General features: G+C 39.5%; 1 protein-coding gene across 1 annotated transcript in view; it reads left to right on the forward strand.

Moving 5' to 3' along the window:
• LOC108665525 (leishmanolysin-like peptidase) overlaps nucleotides 1-19,720 on the forward strand; it is a 35,244-nt gene that overhangs the window by 14,340 nt on the left and 1,184 nt on the right. The window contains exons 2-13 of the mRNA XM_018152285.2: nucleotides 10,868-10,980; nucleotides 12,182-12,212; nucleotides 12,693-12,775; nucleotides 13,344-13,461; nucleotides 14,164-14,345; nucleotides 15,490-15,690; nucleotides 16,425-16,548; nucleotides 17,615-17,716; nucleotides 18,029-18,216; nucleotides 18,462-18,594; nucleotides 18,874-19,033; nucleotides 19,374-19,576. Of these exons, the coding sequence (XP_018007774.1) occupies nucleotides 10,868-10,980; nucleotides 12,182-12,212; nucleotides 12,693-12,775; nucleotides 13,344-13,461; nucleotides 14,164-14,345; nucleotides 15,490-15,690; nucleotides 16,425-16,548; nucleotides 17,615-17,716; nucleotides 18,029-18,216; nucleotides 18,462-18,594; nucleotides 18,874-19,033; nucleotides 19,374-19,576 (1,638 nt within the window). The remainder of the gene's footprint in view (nucleotides 1-10,867; nucleotides 10,981-12,181; nucleotides 12,213-12,692; nucleotides 12,776-13,343; nucleotides 13,462-14,163; nucleotides 14,346-15,489; nucleotides 15,691-16,424; nucleotides 16,549-17,614; nucleotides 17,717-18,028; nucleotides 18,217-18,461; nucleotides 18,595-18,873; nucleotides 19,034-19,373; nucleotides 19,577-19,720) is intronic.

Raw genomic sequence — 19,720 nt, forward strand, 5'->3', positions numbered from 1 at the left:
TTCTTTGCATTACTTTGTGTTCGCATTTCGTATTTGCTGATCAATGAATCATTTATCTTGTGTTCATTACTTTCGTATTTTTTTGTGTTCTTTTCATTATCGATTGTTCGGATCCACTTTTCACCCCAAATAAGAATAAACATTTCAAACATCTATTCAGTTTAACTAACTTATGATAATACTGTGAGGTAGTTGAACTGGTATATTATGAATTGGAGGATCACCGTTCCCCGGCAGGTATTCTCGTACAAGAGCCAACCATGTGCATCCTATATATAGGAATCAAAATTACCATGTATGTTGCAGCATACGCCATGCATATACGTTTGTGAGCTTCGACTGACACATCATCGGACGTTCTTTGACCAAACACTTTCTGCTTATGATCATAATAATTCGATGCTGGCTTCTTCGTTAGGCGCCTAATATATGGGAACATGATGTCATCAAGGCTTGCGTATAGAATGTTGATGAGAGGATTATAGGTTCCGGTGGTATCATGAGTCGGATATACGCAGAGGATTGTAAAGCTAGTTACAACGGGTTCTATGTTAGGTGTAGCATACTACTCATTTGTAGTTTGTATAACCATTCCCGCAGTTCATATTTTCAGTATTTAATAGTATATGCTTATCGTTGAGTATAATACGGCCTTCCTTATTCCTTCCTTAATTCACAGAACGGCCTTTCTCCGTCTTTCGTTTTGTAAAGACACCAGGAACTTTCTGTTATACCATAATGTTTTCAGTTGAAGGAGCTCTGACATCTAGTTATGGTTAGATCGTTTTTTTTCCTTTCCAACCGTTTGCGCTGTGTTTTGTTTTAATCAAATTTGGTTTTTTGTTTGCTACCAAAAAGCTGTTCTGTCGAACTTGCGCGTGTGCCTGTAAACGTGCATGCAACTAGCCATCTCTGCGCTGCGAATTTTTCCAGCCGAACTAGCACCCATGCACGAGAGTTGGAGTATTTTCTCCTGGTTAATCGTAGTAAAAACTGCTCCTGGATCTAGGCGGGGGAGTATTATCTCGGTCAGAGTAAAGAAAGGTTAAATTGAACCCTCAAATCATTCTGCTTTTATTTACCCCTCTCCTGTTTGATCAGAGCGATAACTGAACTTTTTACAGCTGTCATTTCGGTAAACGCTCGAAACAATGTAACTATGCACAAAATTTTATTTCGTGACTATCGGAGTTAATTACTGTTATTCCACATTCATTTTTACATCTGTTGCAATAATATTGACCCGAATTATGAATGGAACAAAATAATCTACAATTAAGGCCCTTAGACAATATTTGTGTTATCTTCATATGTTTCCTGTGCATATAAAATTTGTTAAAGATAATTATAATCTTGATGTACCATTTGTGAGTGCAATAGGGAAGCTGAGGCCTGCAAAAAGTGGCCACGTGTTGCTGGCTTTTACTTGTATCAGGTTTTATCTGCACGCAGCCGCAGGTGCTGTTAGTGCAACATGTGTTTATTAAGCTTGCGAAATGCTACCTGCACTACAGTTGTTAAGGTGCGTGGACATGAGCCCTCACAAGGTGCTGAACTAATTAAGGTGTGTGAATTTATCGTCTAACAAGGTGCTGAATGCTATCGGCCTAGAATTCTCCATTACTTTGCAATTAAAGTTGCTGAAAAATAACTTTCTCTTGAAAATTTATTTGAATACCAATATTCATAATTGTTTTGGGAAATTCTTAGATAGTTTAGAAATTGTGCGTGTTTAGAATGTATTTTTATCAAGCGACTTCATCATTTTTCGATTAAAGTTGCTGAAAAATGACTTTCTCTTGAAAATTTATTTGAATACCATTATTCATCATTGTTTTGGGAAATTCTTAGATAGCTTAGAGAAGTTGTGCGTGTTTCGAATGTATTTTTATCAAGCGACAACGCTCGCTCTTTTAATCGCCGTTCCAGTTGGCAAGCAAAGCTGCGTCTCATTGTCTCGTGAATGGAAAGCTTGCGAGATTTTTGTGCACGTTATATACTCTAGATCATAGTATTTTATAGCTTTGACGAGGCAGAGAAACGTCGTCTCAACTAGAAAGTGGAAAACTGAGTTGTGGCTAATTTTCTGGGCGACATATCGCATTGAGGTTGGCTGTTGGTTAGGCTCCAAAATGCACCTTATGAATAATGAATAAATCTCCATGAGTAATGAATGAATTAGACATTAGACATCGTTTCAATATGATTTGGTTTATTCATTTTTTTTGCTTAGTTATAGCAGCTGGTAAATAAAGGCGTTGACATTTAAGAGTACGCTTGTGTTGAGCATATCTGAAGGTCAATAAAATGTACGATTTTCAGAGTAGTTGTTAGACCATACACATGTTTTAATCATGTCTTTATCCACTCATTAACAAGCATTAAACCCACACACTAGACTCCTTCTAACTTCGCAAGTTTGCATTTAACAACCAATTTCGAGCGTGCGGCTGGTTGTGGCTTCGTGCAATAGAAGTTCCGTGTTGATTTTCATGCTTCACGCACGGAACGTGACGACATTTTGGCCCGCAGGCCTTAGCATGTCCCTTTTCTTGAGGTCACTTTACCTCATTAGTATAAAAATTAGTAGAGGAAATCTCCTTCACCTTAAAACTAGAATGCGTCGTGGCTTCTGAAGACAAGAAATATTGTCTTCCATCCTAACGAAGCTTGCATAGAGGTATCATGATAACTGTAATGTGAATCTATTTAGGTTTTTTAGATAAATTTGTTATGGAAATGCCAGGTCAGGAATTGTTTTGTTATAAGTTAGCTTATTGCGTAAAGCTATATTATGTGTAGAAGTGCGTACGAAATTTAAATGAAAATTGCATTATTATCCAAGTTTGAAGCGACCAAGACTAAGTATCATAATTTTTTTGCAACATTCATGTATATTATGTAATTAAACCTACGTCGACTTATAGAATTGTGTTCAAACTTGTACTAGATTAATTGACATTTTGTAAAGATTTACGGATTTAAATCTAGTACTAAATACATTTAAAGCTAGTAACAGAAGCATATATGTTACAATATAGGCTGTCGATATTTTAGATAAACTTTTCTTAGCTCTACCTAAAATGTCCAGCAATCTGAGTTACGGAACCAATTTTGGTCATCATGGAAGTTCGTCATCTCATTTTCTTCACCGCGGTGCGTTTTTGTGTGTGAAGAATTCCGGTCCGGTGTTGGCCGCAACTTTCTCTCAAGCTACCCAAAGACCGCCTAACTTGCAGCCCCTCTCCGCTTTCGGCTTGCGAACTTGTCTGCTGCAGCTGTCCACTTGCCATTCTTATTGTTCATCTCCTCTTAAATTCGCTCATTTTAATATATCGTTCGAAGGAGAAATGAATTTATTAATTTCTTCTTCTTAGCGTTTCTCCTTATTTAAAATTAAATGTACTCTTCTGCAGCCTAACTTATCTATTCATATCAAAATGTATTTCTCTTGGACATTAATCCATGAATTACTACTACTATTAATTAGTTCGGTGCTGACGACTTTTCTCTGCAGTGAATGGTGCCAGCTGTAACCCAAAATTAGAGTTCATCTACTCTCAGTGAAAAAAGAGAAATGATTTCGTTTCGTACTTTTTCTGTCCATCACTTCTGTATGATTTTCCTCAACTCTGCAGTCTACATCACGCCTTTTGTACTCCCTCCTTCCCTCACCTCGTGCTCCTCCCTCCCCGCTGACAGTCAGGGAAAGTTACGCTTGTACACACGGCGTCTCCAGCGCTCAATATGCGCCGTGCTCTCACACATCCATGCTCGAGTTTTCTTTGCGTGCTACAACTGCCTCAAAGCTCCGTGGCTTCGTCAACTTTCGGTTGTTTCGATCTTGTGACTCTCACTAATTATCTATTAAATGGTGTTTGTTCTCCAAGTAATGTGACCAAATACGTTTCGTTTAGTTAATTGTTGACAGAGCGTCAAAAATCATACGCATAGGTATAATCACCTCTTGATATTATGAATCAAACTATCATCGTGAGAACCTGACCATCGCGTAACATATGATTATTATATTGGTTTATTCTATATTCGATTATATATCTTGGTACCAAGGAGAAAAATTTTTTATTGAAACCAAACACGTTTCCTAGCCAGATTCTTGCACTACATTGTACTGTTGCCCAGTTGCGTTCCCTGATCTTGTAATTTCAGTTAACTCTCCCGAATTTATAGATGTTCACATATTTATTTATAAATATTACCTGCTGTCTAGGCATATTCAAGTCTCCCTGTCATCGGACGTAGACTGGAAATTCGACAGTCCCGCTATTAGAACCACGAAGGAGCTTTCTCGTGTGATAGTTTGAAGGCAGTTCATACGTTCGAAAGGAGGATTAAACGAGACGTTATGCTAGCGCATGTTCTTGCCTCATTCATCATCTAGATCGAGAAGGTATAAGAAGGGCGCTTCAGACTTCCTGCATCTGCTTCAAGAAGCTTGAGTGTTTTATTTACGCGCCGCTACGCTTGATATATCGAGGCAGAAATTTTGATGAAATTTGTTCTACGAGAATTGCTTCTCTTGCTTGTATTTTGCTGTCAGACGGAGGTAGATATCTTGCTTGGCTATCAATGCAGTTCGAGGTGTCTATGCAAGTTTTTATTAACTGCATCAAAACATGTATGAAATTTGTCATGTCATTTGGGGAAATCGTTCTAGAAAAGCAACCAAGATTTTGTATCTTGTAATTCGCTATCATTTGGGGATCATTTTTGCCGTTAGAGTTTTAAATAACTTGTTCATCCTGTTTATTTGCATTTTACTAAGCTTACGATCTGAATAAGCCTTGAACTCTACATCACAGTAGAGCCTATATATAAATGTAAACCTTCAGATGCCAGCCCTACTGCCTCAATTCAGATGCCAACACTACTGTCAGGATACTGTCTAGAAGTAGTCTGATGGGCGACACACTGGGGGATAGTTGTGAAGAGCTGCGTCGTTAAACTGTCATTTCTAATTAACTATCTTGTATAGGAAGGCGTCTTGTCATAAACCGCATGCACCATCACTTTATTTAACGCTTGTCCATTTGGTGCATGCGTGCCGGGTTGATCAAGTGCCTAAGGAAGAGAGGTACGCAGTATGTCTTAATACGCAATTACGTTCTTCAGAAAATGTGAAGATAGCACTTATTTAATCGAGCTTTTATAGGTGTTGGTGTCCAATCCTTGTTCATCTGAACCAACAATTCATGAAATTCCATCTCACGGCAAGGAGCACATCTGCCTTAAGATTTAAGCGCGTGCACACTGACTTTAATGCCTTAAATAATTGTGCCTAAACACGAACCAAATTTAAGTAAAGGGAAAATTGCGGGGTAAGATAGTATAGCAAGGCGAGCCACACGCCAGTGGTGAGAGTCACGCTCTTGTCGGCGCCAGCAGCGCTGCGTGATCCCACTATCACATGACCGTCTCCGACACATTACATACAAATGCGGCCCAATCTTTAATTAAGATATTTGACACCTTATGCATCGTTTATGCTAACTTCTTGCAGTGTTTATTGTAGCAAGGATGAGCGACTTGAATGTTACATGGTTGAAAATCCATAAAAAGCTGTTGATGATAATTTCATCCATTGCAATATTAAGTTTAGGGATACAAGTATTTTTCTTCATGTATTTGCTATCTAATGTGAACTATTTCCTGATTCTTTTCCAATAAATTAATTTTTTTGGAAGTTTCCAAGTTTTGCAAAATATTTTGTTAGCAAACTAATTTAACAAAACTCAGTTGACCACAACCCTTTTTTAGTCTATAATTTAATATTTTAATTCAAGCTAATAATAATTTAAGTTTAAAATTTAAGTTAATGTTTTGTCTGAAATTTTGAAAAATTTTCAAGCTCCAATATCCTTTGTTATATTGTGTGTTTATAAATGTTCCATAAATTCTGCTAATTTCTTTTGGCTCTAAGGAGAAATCTTTCAATGTTTTCTATGTGTGGACAATATAGCAGTGATCTCTCGGCCAAGATTGAAGCTTTCTGTACTCCCTTTTTTCGTGCCCTATCTGCGGCCGCATATGTCGCCATGTGGGTGACAGACACGTCTGCCCAATTGCGTTTTCTCCTCCTTTGAAATTTCCTTATTGTCTTTTTAATCGGTTGTCAGTACAAGTTAAAAGTCCATAATGACTCAAAACATAGCGATAAATGCTAATGCGTCGCACAAATTTTAGGCAGAACCATTTATTTCCCTTAATATGTGTATCAACACAACTCTTCAATCGAATTCTTGTTGACTTGTAATTTATAATCTATCAACTGGGTTACCTCATTGACACGACAACCTTCAATACGGCGGCCCTTAGGTCTCAATTCAATCTAAATATCTCGATGCTCCTTATGACGAAAATGAATTATTTTTCAAAATATGTACTGCTATTGGAAGTATCTGGTAGAAAATAAAGTTACGATTGAAATTTGACCAAAGATTTTGACCCAATTTTTTGGAATCGAAATTTCTCTTTTTTTGTTCTTACTGTTTTCTTGTGTATATAATGGCACCCATCATCCCGAGCTTTACCGATCATTACCAGCAGTTGCAATGATGTGACAATTTGACGATTCTTTTCTCGTCACGAAGAATTGCCAGTGAAGCGCAGGGAAGCCATTGCGATCGCTTTCCCTCGCCATATGCCGTCTGTGCGCGCTCTTCAGGACCCTTAGTCACATATATGTCAATTGTAGCAACTTATTTCTCTTTATTTCATGTGCCTCTTTCATGTGCCTCATATATTAAAATACTAAAGAGTATTTTAATTTAGGTTAATAATAATTTAAGTTAAAAATGTAAGTTAATATTGGGTCGAAAAATTTGCTCATGTAGCTGACAAGAATCATATTCAATCAAAAAATATTCAAATTTATGGCATAACCCGGGAATATTCGAGTGACATTAAGTGAAGAATTTAAATAGAATAATAGGAAACAATTATAATGTTCATAGCCTCGGATATAGAATGAATTCAATAAAGTTGATTCAGCTCTCGATGGATTAAATAATTCTCAAAAATCAAAATGTCTTGTGTCAAATTTAAAACATAAGGTAAGCTTGATAACTTTCCAAATAATATACTAACTTATTGCTCAACAATAACCTCAATAGATTCTAAGCCTTAAATTTCTCATGGCTATCTTACCAATACTTTTAATTTATACTTTATAACTTGAGTTGTCGGTAGAAAATGTATCTGCGTCTCCTTTGGATGAAGCCCCCTACAGCTTTCTTTTGATTAATTCGTGCTTGTAAGTCTGTCTTGCTTCGTTTAATCTCTGCATGAGAGATGTTTTGAAGTGAGAGCTTCTCTTGTGGAGAGAACGTCGAGCTGCAATGCATGACCTCGTGCGATTCATCTCGCATCGTGCGCTGCAGAATACAAGCTTTAGTTTAGCGCTTCTTACTTCGTTGAGTTGACCTTTTGTCAGAGATGCTCCATATTCTAGAAAAAATTCTCATTTATTAGCTAAATGCCTGATTTCTTAATCGTTCCAAATGTTAGTTTTGTTTTATTGATAGACATCTTACGAAAATTTACGAAATCTTATAGACATCTTACGGAAATGTCTATTCTCATTCAATTGTTTTGTGTTCGGTACTTAAGAGATCTTGTGATCTCCCATAAGCTTGGATTTGACTGCTAGAATTTGCCTTTGTCCGGTGCGTCATGCACTGCTTTCGTGGATTTAGCACATTTTGAAAATATTCGTTGTTTTAGAAGCTAGTTCTTCTAGAGGTTGTTTGAAGCTGAGAACTTTGTATCGAATTAAAGTAGAATTAAATTTTTCTCTTCTCCTTCGCAGTTCTTTAATTGAGACGTGATTTATTTCTTGGTAAGCCTGCACTCACGCGGCATCACAACCATTAGGTTCGGTCAAAGGCAGCGGGCGTACGAGTAAGACCAAGCTTCTCCCTACAAGGGCTGAGCTCGAGAAGAGAACGCCCGACTGACGGCATTCCTCAGCATTCCTGACAGCCAGGAAGGTCTAGTCGCTCGTGATCGCGTTACCGACGCCAGAGGTTTAATATGACTTTCGATTTTTATTTTGGATAAGAAGCATGATGTTTCTGGTACTTCATCGTATTTCAATTTGAAGTTTAAAACTTGTCTAATAGTTAACTCATGTTTATTCAGGTATTTGAATTAAATCATTAATCATTATACACTTAATTTCGTTAAGTCCAAATCCACGGATTTACTAAGAATATGGACATCCTTACAATTTCTACAGATTGTAAGGATTTGAACACTGCGTAAGAATATATTTTTTATTGACAATTCCACTGAGATTTCTTGGCGGGTTAAAATGAAGTTATATGGAGCGACATTTGCCAGAACGTCTGTAATTAGGTTATCCAAATGATTATAGTTGCAGTTTATATCTCAGCTTCTAGTGACTGCTTGAATTCATCTGAAGGTTGCGACGTAAATCAAGCAAAACTATACAGCGGCACATTATATTTTGACGGCGCTCGACAACAGGTCAATTTTCTCGCATCATGGCAGCCCTTGATGTCTTATCTAAATTGCAATTCTCTTCGACTCCCATTTAACATTTCGTCTACGTTTCTTTATGTCTTGTCTAGTAATATTTTTTTTATCTTTTTTTTCATCTTAAAAAAAAGCTATTTTTTATCTTAAAACAAGTTTTATGGGAAAATCCGACCTGAATTTCGAGCTTGAAAATCACTGCATATTGTAAACTTGTTAATTCGTGAAATATCATTCGATTTGCTTCATTTCATTCCTGTTAACTTGGCTGACGAGATTTTGTCGCCCTGTCCGTGACATTTCGGATCGAAGGTCGGTAATTGTGTCACGGTTATAAAGTGTCCGCGAATTTCTTCTCATTACAATTGCGTCCGCATTTTCTGTGTTGCTGTCGTGCTGCAGTCAAAAACATAGAGCTAATTTTACACCAATATATTGCATCGGAAGGTGATTGTTTCGTATTTAACGCGAAGTGACTTTATTATTAAATTTCTGGCTTCTTCTTGAAGAGGAATATCGAGAAGAAACTAGCTTGTTCATGTGTTGAAAATTTCTATTGCTGTCGAACTAGAAAAAACGTTAAAGCAATTTATTGAACTATTCATGAACTTTGAACTATCATATCATATGAAACATTGAACAATCATTGGCACTTTATTGAACATATTTAATTATCTTATATCAGTAAAACTTTTTGAGTCTTAGGAGCTGGTCGACAAGTTATGCATTATTAAAAATCTATTTTTGTTGTCTATGAAGTCAGTACGTCTTTTGTAAGTCAGTATGTCTTTTGTCTGCGCCAAGTCCCTATAAGTTCCTGTAAATGCAGCACCTAGCATACAGCAACCGACCCGCCGAACCTGTTTAAAGGTCACCTGTGCTTTCACTGGCCACTGCCACCTCGACTCGTCCGCTGCATGCAACGCACGACCATTGCTCTTTTGTAACTAAATATCGCCTTTCCTGCAGAAATAATCTATTAAGCCAACGAAAACGGCCATTTGATTGTGTAAATTTCTATCACCTTTGAATCAATAGAAAGTTTTTTCTTAATGCTTTAGAGTTTAGTCAATCAGGTCCCCTTAGCCAAGCGATTTCCCGCGCCTGAACCGAAATCGTTTCACCGTCTTTGTTGCAGCGAAAGCGTTGCTCGACGTTGCCATTGCGATGGCCAGGGCAGAACAGATCGAGAGGGAAAGGCGCTGGCTTGGCCAACTGTTCTAGCGATGCTGTTGACTTATATAGCTCGGCGAAATAAATCTGCGTCCAGTCGGTGAACAGCTGACTACTACTTTCGCTAACGTCTTGCTCTTTTTCTCTCATTTATGTATTCGTTTAACTGGCATGCCCTGAAATTTTCTGCTGAATTGTGTTTATTTCGTTGCAATTTTACTTGAAACAGATAAGTGATAGCTTTTCTTACCCGCGCCAGCCTTCACCAACTTTTAAACTTGTGTCAACAAGGAAATTCAATTTCTATTCGTTTAAGTTCTGTCTAATTTTAGCAGTTATATGTTGAAATCAAAATGTCCCTGTGAAAGTTCGAAGTTCCAGCGAGTTATCTAAACAATTTAGAAGCCGTCGCAATGAAGACTTTTACTTTCGTCCATCTTTGTAACCGAGTCTTCTTCGTGGCTTCTATGGTTAGTTTCAACTCACATTATATGCGGACAAAGCTGCGCTACTTAAAGTAATTTGTGTGCTATAATGGCACCGAAACATGCAACGTTATCAAGTAATTGCGCAATAAAACCGCTCAAATGTTGCAAAACATTCAGACTGTTTACATTACATTGGAACTGATGAAGTGAAACTGATTTTCGATGATTTTGACAGTTTGTGCGTTGTCATGTCACGTTAAATTGGTGATAACATAACAACATCGGCAGTAATTGAAGTTCCCATAGCGTTGACCAGCATGAACTACGGATCAAATGTCTGAACTTTCTGTACTTTTCACACCGGTTGCGACTTACCGTATCCCTTTAAGAAATCCTTATCTTTATTTGCTTGGGATTTTACATTTCAATTTAGCGTCACTCGCATCCAGGGATAAATGCTAATATTCTTCTTCGAATAAAGTCAAATATACACTACGAGAAAGTGCATTGTTGCGATGTCCCGCATTTCCTCGTTTTTCACGTTCGAAATATCCCTCTATTCTTGTATGGCTTAATTGTCACTATATTACTCTACTATGCTTTAGAGTTAAGACTATTCGATCACTATATTATTTCTTTCACTAGACTATGAAGAATTTCTGTCTCGCCTAATGGCACTGCATTATTGTTAATATTAACACTGTGTTGAATTATCAAACTGGCACTTATTTAACACTTGTTCATTGCAGGTGATCAGAGGGGTGCATTTACCTCACAGCCGTCATCATAAGCGGTCGCTACAAGAGATCAACCCGCATGGCCGGCTGCGCATCTCGCTGTCGTACGATGAATCTTTCTTCAGGTCAGTTCCTTCTCGCGGCCGTGGCTATAGAAAATCTCGGTGATCTCTGAGGTGGTGACTACGACCTTCGGTATCGACAACTCTGTATTGTTTAGTCAGTGTCCATTTAGAGTTCTTATTCACTCTGTAATTTGCTTTTGATAAAAAGATTTAACGACGATTCTCAGTAAATGGAATTTTATACTTTTTTAATTGAATTAATTTAGTAAAATTTCTGGCTGTCCTGGATAATAACTTTTGTCCTATTTGGACCGAATATCGATCTTATCTTAAATCAATCGTTGCGCCGTTCGATCGTGAAATCTGTCCATCAATATTTAAAATGTCGATCAAAAACATTTTTCAGGTTAGCATTTTTCATGATGATTTCTATTTTTGCATGACTTCTGAGCGAGTAGAGAGCCACGTTCCCTCCATAACCCCGCTTTGTGTCCTCAGGCTATGTTATTATCTTGGAGACTTGCCTGTCATTAGCTTCTGGCGACCTTCAGGAGATTTCTATTGTCCCCTGTGTTTCTATATTATAGGTGCTGTGATTAATATGACTTTCTCTCTCTCTATCTCTGGACGTTGTGGAATAACCCTAAGGTCAAATAATCAAATCCAACCGCGCAGGATTAAATTATTCAGAATTTCTCTTTCTATTATTCTTGGTTTCCATTTTCTTCGTAAATGTCTCGGGAGTGTTGGTATGTTGTCCATCCACTCCTATGTCTACAGTGTAATTATGCAACTTGGGTTCTGTTGTAATTGCCCGCACACGGAGGCTGTTCGCAGGCCGATAAGGTCTAAAAAAATTTGTGTTCTGTGACCTCGGAAACCCGCGTAGCCTCGTGCCAGGTGTACCGTGACTAATGAAGGGTCCGATCACACGCCATTAATTACTGTGACCTGCTTTACGTTACCAACTTGGGGGACAATGAGAGTAGCTTAAGGCAGCATTGTTTTATACCGGCAGAAGATTTTAAGGAGAATTTTAAAAAAAGTATAAAGGGAATTAAAACAAAAAGCTGCAAATGATATTTAATATAGAATTTTTATCCCATTGAAGTTTTATGACGGAAAAATGCCAGGCTTCAGGAAAGTAATGAAAAGGCATTTAGTGACGATTTTAAGTGTTGTTTGTTTTCTTTGCTTGGTTTTATAGCATCGTTATTTCTATATTTTTTGCCAGTTGTAACCCAATGCTTCTGTTTTTCAGATTACCCGATGACAAGTACAATCTTATCCATGTGAGTATTGCAGGGTTATTGGTTAATTACAATCTCCTATGACGACTACATATCTTTCACCCTCCTCGGATAGTGCGTGCTTGAATCTGTTTCTCCGATATTTTGCTTACCCATTATCATGAGCGAATTCAGTACCTATTTATTTCGTCTTCTACTGTAGCATATGTTGATGGAACCTCGATCCTGACCATGCAAATGGAGCTTATTTCCTAATGGATTAGCGAAGATTAGTGAACATTCGACAGTTGTTGGAATTTCCACTTGCAGTGGGTTTATTGAATGCGCTAACTGAACTATTTCATACTTCTGATATTTGTCTTCTATATAATGTCAAGTTCTTATTCCCTAGTCTAAAACCTTAATAAATTAAAATATTATCGACATGACATTTTAATATTCATAGTTACCTTCACACTTTAAGGCAGATGCTTTGAAATAATATATCGATTTATGTTGTTTCAATTCGACTGGTGTTGACAGAACATGGTGTTGCCAGAAGCCGTCAACTACTGGGAGCAGGCTCTCTCAGTCACCAACACTGCACCAGTAATCAGACTCAACAGGTGCCATTTTTCATGCTTTTCTTTATTTAGTATTAATTATTGCGCAATTGGCGTTTTTTGCATGATTAGTGAACAGGTACCACGCTTTATGTTCGTGTTTAGTATCAATTTATCCCAGTGCTATTATTCAAGTCAATAGAAGAATTTTTAGTACACAGGTGAAAAGTTCATGTTGCTATATCCTAGTTTAGGATATAGTGACAAGTGGTTCTCAGCCTATCAAGTGGTTATAATGGCGCAGCCGTGCATTAGTTCAATCAGTAAATAACGAATTTAAGTTGTGATGAATCGCGTCCGGTTTTGGTACGTATTTCATAATAAATCAGAGATTATTTGTTAATTGTTGAATTGGTTTGAATATAAAAAAGTTTTATAAGATTTTCATATTTCATTCTCATTTCTCTTTTTTTTATTTCTTTTGCTGGACAAATAATATTTTACGACTCCAAAAAATGAATGAAAAACTAACCTAATTTAATCAAAGCCAAAATACTTGACGCGCAGGTTTAATAATATGCTAAAAATATCACTGTGCCGTTCAATAACAAATTAATTCGTATGTGTACAGGAAGTGCGTGGACAGCCAAGTGTTCGTGATCAACGGAGACCCTCACCTGTACTGCAACACGCAGTGCGAGGCCGTCACCATGTGTGGGGAGGTGCGAGTGCCCGACGAGCATCTCAACGTGAGTTCTCCTTCATTTTTAGCACATTTTCTCATTTATGAAAAAAATAAACTATTGTGCTCGCCATGTCCGTCTGTCTGTCCGTCCGTGACTTCATGTTTTCGTCGACGAGAAAATGCTCTCTCTGTCACTCACTGCAGTGAGTACTGAGTTATATTTTTTATTAAAACCCTTAACTCAGTACGTGCTCATTAGCCTGGATTTTCTGTTGCATTATGTTGATTTTGTTTTGAACTTTTAAGAAGCTGATAAGTGATCGCTTTCTTGCTCATGTTCTCTCTGTCACCACATTTTAAAACTGATGTGAACAAGAAACGCCGCTACACTTCTGACGGTTGCATAGTGTTGATGGAAATTCAATGACATTAGAAGAGTTGATATGGTCCAGTTTTATGGTACGAGTGATGGGGCGACAGAATCCAAAGAAATGTAATTTTTCGAAATTTTCGTTAGGGCTACAGGTACATGGCGTAGACTGTCCACTAACTGATATCAATTTATCTACCTACTCATGCTCAAGGTGGGGCGTGAGTCGTGACCACGAAAATTTGAGACGATCGATTTCTTTACTCGATTTTTTTTTCGTGCTATCATTTCGAACATTAATAACTCGTGTGAATACTTACTAAATGTGTTCCACGAGCTGCACATATCTGTTAGAATAACGTTATCGGTCATGTACTACGGGTTCCTTCACTGTAGCGATGTCGAGTGTGTAACCACTTCGGCCGGGACTGCCGTGTTGAGGGCGGGGAAGAAGACTCGCCAGGCATCCCCGACGCAGACTTCGTCTTCTACATCAGCGCCGTCGAGACGCAGCGATGCAAGAAGGGCTTTACCGTCGCTTACGCCGCGCACTGTCAGCAGGAGGACATGCTCGACCGGTGAATACTCAGCTCTCATGTCTGTCTTACAGTCCTGTTCCTAACTGGGTCATAATTAACTGGTTTGTGGTGCACTTAAATGACTTAATAGAACCAATGGTCACATGAACCTAAGCTGCGCACTGCCAACAAGAGGACATGCTCGACCGCTAGGTTATGACCGTCCTGACCGCAGTCATGTGTCAAGTTGGACCGATAGCTGGTAACTGATCACTAGATTGTAGTGCGCTTAATTTAATAAATGTTTACATAGACCTACGTTGCGCTCTGAAAGCAAGAGGAAATGCACAACCATTAGATTACGGGCGCATGCCGGAGGCCAGCTTTGCCAAACTTCACACTTAGGTTCATATTCCTTTCCATAGGTAAGAACGCTAGAGTGTATAATGGCCTATGAACTCAACGGCCACAGCCACAAAATAAGTTTGCCAAAGGTAAACATGGCCATACTGCATCTGGCCAAACCTCCTCTGGCCTAACCTCTTCAGGCCTAGCCTATACGAGCTGCAACCTTTCTCCACCCAAAACAAACCTGAGCGGACCTAACCTAACCGCATTGGCTGCAAGAAGTTAGAAAGGTGGTCCAAGTGTGCTGGTAAAGCCAGTCATTGGCTGCAAGTAGGTTGTGAGACGGGACAGCGTGAATAGGTTTGGCCAGAAGAGGTTAGGCCTGAGTAGGTACAGCCGGATGGGGAACTGCCTGCTTATGAGCGAGCATGCTTAAGCATTGGCTGAAGACCTACTGCGCTATTAGCTTTCGGCAGTGTGTCGCTTGTCTGGATTACGGAGTTCAAGCGTAATCTGCGGCTTTTAGTTCTGAGGCTGAGTAAAGTTGATGCATGGTGCAGCTAGACGTTGGCTCCTGGGCTTATTTATGAGTTAAATTTGGCGCATACTGCTGCGCCTCCTAGATTGCGTCTGGCTCTGTGCCTCGGCTCTCTCGTACACCCGATTGTAGATAATTCCTCTATCGTGGTGTGGCATCAATCAATCCCATTCTATCAATTTTACGAATGCATAAAATTGAAAAATTGATAATATTTGCGCATGTAATGAAAGTAATATACAATTAGGTAATGCTGACCTGTGTGCACGGCATGTTTTACATTCGTTATTATTGTTTAATAACGATCTTTGTGGGCAGACCCATCGCAGGCCACGTGAACTTGTGCCCGTCATCGATCAGCGTGAAGAGACAGGAGGTCGAGACGCTGCTGTCCACCGTCAAGCACGAGATCTTGCACGCGCTCGGCTTCTCTGTCTCCCTGTACGCCTTCTTCAGGGATGACGACGGCCTGCCTCTCACCAACAGAACAGCCAACGGCAAGCCTGTCTTTAATGAGCAGTAAGTGCTATTTGCAGAATTTCTACATAAATTAGCTGTAGGAAACCGTACATTCCTTCACAGGCTGTGGGGAACGGTAAATTTTTTCATAGTTTGTCGGTAAAAAACGGTTCGTTTTATCAGCCGCTCCGAAGGGGCTGTCAACGTAGAGCTTAAATAAAGTTTGTTTCTTGCTTGTGAGAGTTCTCTCTCGATTTATATTTGACTGCAACAATTATTTGAGGAACGCCAATCAGCCTGCAACATCTGTGCGCGCATTATTTGTGACTATAGCTTTATTATTTCTGTAGCTGTTGAATGTTACGTTAGGTAGCGTGTTTTTTTTATGTGAGGCAAACTTAGGCGCGACTGGTTTTCTGGCGTGGGCTTGACGGATAAAATATAACAAACGTAGACTGATAAACCAAGAAACTTTTAAATAACACCTATATTGAAGTATGGGTGGACACAGACTTCAGTTGCTAGCTAACATAGCTCTAGTGCGAAGTAAACATTATGCTACCTATGCTGATAACAAATGCACTTTATTTAAAATTCTATTCCAAACAGAATACTGAAATTCATCAACATGACCAGCTTTTCTGAACCATTCGGCCTGATTAAAAGAAAAATGTTTCTAAACCGTCTGTCTGGTAACGGTATCTCTCGTTACCAGGCCTCAAGACGCCAATAGCATTCACGAATGTTAACGTTTTTGTGGATGAAGAGTTAATGCTTGCACGGTTACCGCGCAGGCTGCAGGCCCGGCAGTGGAGTGACCGCGTCATCAGGCGCGTCGTGCGGCCGGACTGGCTGGTGCGCAGCGGCGTGGTGTCCAAGTCCGTCAATATGGTGGTCACCCCACGAGTTGTTGAGGAGGTGAGGACCATATTTCTATTCAATAGATTCCGTCACTTCTAATTTATAGCTTATCATGGTAGTCTACACCCGCAGGTCGTCAAGTAGGTAAGGGCCATATTTCAATTAAATATGAATGAGGTGAGGACCAAATTAAAATTATTAACTTAAGCAGCTTCCGCGTTACAAAGCTTTTGCGTAGCTGACGTGAGCTAAAATATACCGACATTTCAAAGCGTTGAACGGAAAAATTGTTAGTAATTTTAACCCTCAGGGGGGAATTCTGACGCGTTTCGGTGCTCGTCAGAAGTCCTATGATTTTGTGCTCCTAGGGGGATTGTTCCTGAGCACCCCACCGCTGAGCTCGCGGTGTCTGACTGCAGGCCTTAGTTGTGGGGTTGAGTTAATATGTAGGTAGGATTCCTTGTATTAAGTTATTATGTAGGTAGGATTCCTTACATTTCCCTTCTCTGTCTCTCTCGTGCGGGCGGCCAACGTCCCGTGTAAGCGACCTCTTGTTAGTGTCCTCGTTTCTGTTGCTTTTCACCTGTCCCTCCTTGTCACTTCGTCTCTTTGAGATGCTAACGCTGCTTCTTTTGAGCCAGCTTCAGCGGGCTGGACAATTGAGATCTTCCGCCCCTTGTGGGTGATGAATGATTTTTTGATTTAAGAAACCTTACGATAACTGAGACCTTCCACCTAGTTGGTGATGTTCATCTTCACTTTCGGTGCTAGATAGCTGAAGCGCTAGTAAACATTTCGCCACTAAACTAACTAAATATGTCTTTATATATTTCCTGCTTAGCTAGACAAAGAGATAGTCGATGTGATTATTCATGTGTATTTTTTCGGGATGTTTTTTTTTCTTGCTACTAGGTTGGTGGAGCATTTCCAATAAAATGTACATAAATTAGAAGCTAACTTTCGTTTCTTTTATAGTTGCACCTCAACGACTCTAAATCAAGAGCTAGCTCATTAAACGAAATTCATTATAAATTTCAAATAGATCAATGTACAGCATTTAATGTTTACGCCTAGAACAAACGGAATTATTGAATGTTTTAAAAATATAGTACCCATACTGCAGGTCCAGCGTCACTTCAACTGCTCGACCCTTGAAGGCGCCGAGCTAGAAGACCAGGGAAGAGAAGGCACAGCTCTCACGCATTGGGAGAAGAGACTGTTCGAGGTGCGTGTCTGTTAATCCAGATGTTTTAATTTAACCCTATTACCTTCGGCGCGGACGAAATGTTTTACGTTCAGTGTGTTATTCAAGACATGTGTGCGGTTTCTTTAATAATTTACGGCTAAGGGGCAATCATAGTCTTCAAGCTTTGCAGCTTCAGCAATCAACGAGTTTTATCCCTCGTTCATACTTGCATACAGCTGCAGATTCGGCTGAGAAAGATCTTATCTCTCGTATATAACGTCGGAATTTTGTTTTGCAAATCACATTCTCATTAAAAGACTACCGTTATCTCACCGTCATTTATTCCGTCAGAACGAAGCCATGACGGGAACGCACACCCAGAACCCCGTGTATTCTCGCCTGACTCTCGCGTTACTGGAGGACACCGGCTGGTACACGGCAGACTACAGCCTCGCTCAGGAGCTGGCGTGGGGCAAAAACCTGGGCTGCTTCTTCGCCACTAAGAGCTGCCTTGACTGGATGGAGCAGCGTTCCATGCAGTGAGTCACGTCTCTGATATTGAAGTAGTGTACGGTGATATTTTTCATTTTTTTTTAAATTGACTACTGTCCGTCGAATTTTTTTTATATGTCGTGAAGAACTACGTAAATGAGTAACATTATAAGCATTGATGGAATATCTAGTAAATATTTTTTTTTCTTTTCTTATGCTAGTGTTAATTTTCTGCCAATTCGGCAATTTCGTTTCTTACATCAACTCTCAAGTAATGAGTTATGTTTTCCAGAAATCTTTCCCTGCATCCGTTCTGCAATAAAGTGAAGAGAGATCCGCTACAGACAGAGTGCACCGACGACAGAAGCTCTGTGGCGCTCTGCAATCTCGTTGAATATCCCACTGCCTTACCGGAGCGATACCAGGTAATAGTGAGCCTCATCAGACGCATCAACGGGTAATCGGGTATTTTTAAATTTTGTGCAATCCATCAAAGTTATTATAGTCAGTTTACTAGCTAAAATTGTGCTGAAAGCAAAAGAGAAACCATGAAGAGCTACTATGAAAATTTTCGGGCCTTCGATCTCGTCAAGCTAAGATTTATTCAAGATTATCGTCCGTCCAAGCGGCGTAAAATGAAGAAGTTAACTGACATTGTATTCAGTATTATGTAATGCCTGTTAAAACACGCTACAATTTTCCAGAACTTCCACGGCATCCCTCATGTGAGCGAGAAGCAGCTAAACCATTATGGAGGGTCCGTGACACTCGCCGACTACTGCCCCTACATTCAAGAGTTCACGTGGAAGAGCCAAAACGTGGTCGTTAGAGGCTCCCATTGCAACTTTCCCGAGAACAATCCTGGTGAGGAGCCATGACAGGGTGCTCTATTGAGCTACGTCCAAGCAGATCACGCCTCATTTATTCCTTTATTTTTCGACAGTCATAGGTATGTTAAGTAGATGCACTATTTGAAGCGGTAAAAGACTGATGATGTTACCGAATGTTTCTATTCTACCAAGTTCCAGGTGTAGATTACTCCGAGGGTTTGAGAAGAATTTCATTTTGCCCGCAAATCTTCTTTTTGAATGAAGTCATTTTGATTCAAATATTTCATTGATGAAATCATTAAAAGCATTTTTCAATGATTCTGATATCCTAGATTCTAGAATAATCCAAGGTTATTATTGCAATGGTCCGCCAGAACCTGAGCGGAATTTTGCACTGGAGAACTACAGCGCGAATTCGCTGTGCCTCTACCACGACCAGGAATGGACGGAACGCACGTGTCATCAGATGCGTACGTGGCAGCACTGGGGCTCTGGCTGCTACGAGTATAAGTGCATGGACAGTCGCGTGCACATAGTGGTCGCCAATCACACCTTCACTTGCTACCATGCGAATCAAGTGAGTGCGAGTTTCCAATATTATAATGTCAGTTATAACTCGATTCAGTTATGAGTTATGGATTGGGCTTATTTTTTAGACAGGTACGTACAAATCAGAGAGACACGGCTGATGTCAAGCGATGAACGGCATTTTTAATGCAGT

The sequence above is a fragment of the Hyalella azteca genome, unplaced genomic scaffold (genome assembly GCF_000764305.2).
Source record: "Hyalella azteca isolate HAZT.00-mixed unplaced genomic scaffold, Hazt_2.0.2 contig6778, whole genome shotgun sequence".
Lineage (NCBI taxonomy): Eukaryota > Metazoa > Arthropoda > Malacostraca > Amphipoda > Hyalellidae > Hyalella > Hyalella azteca.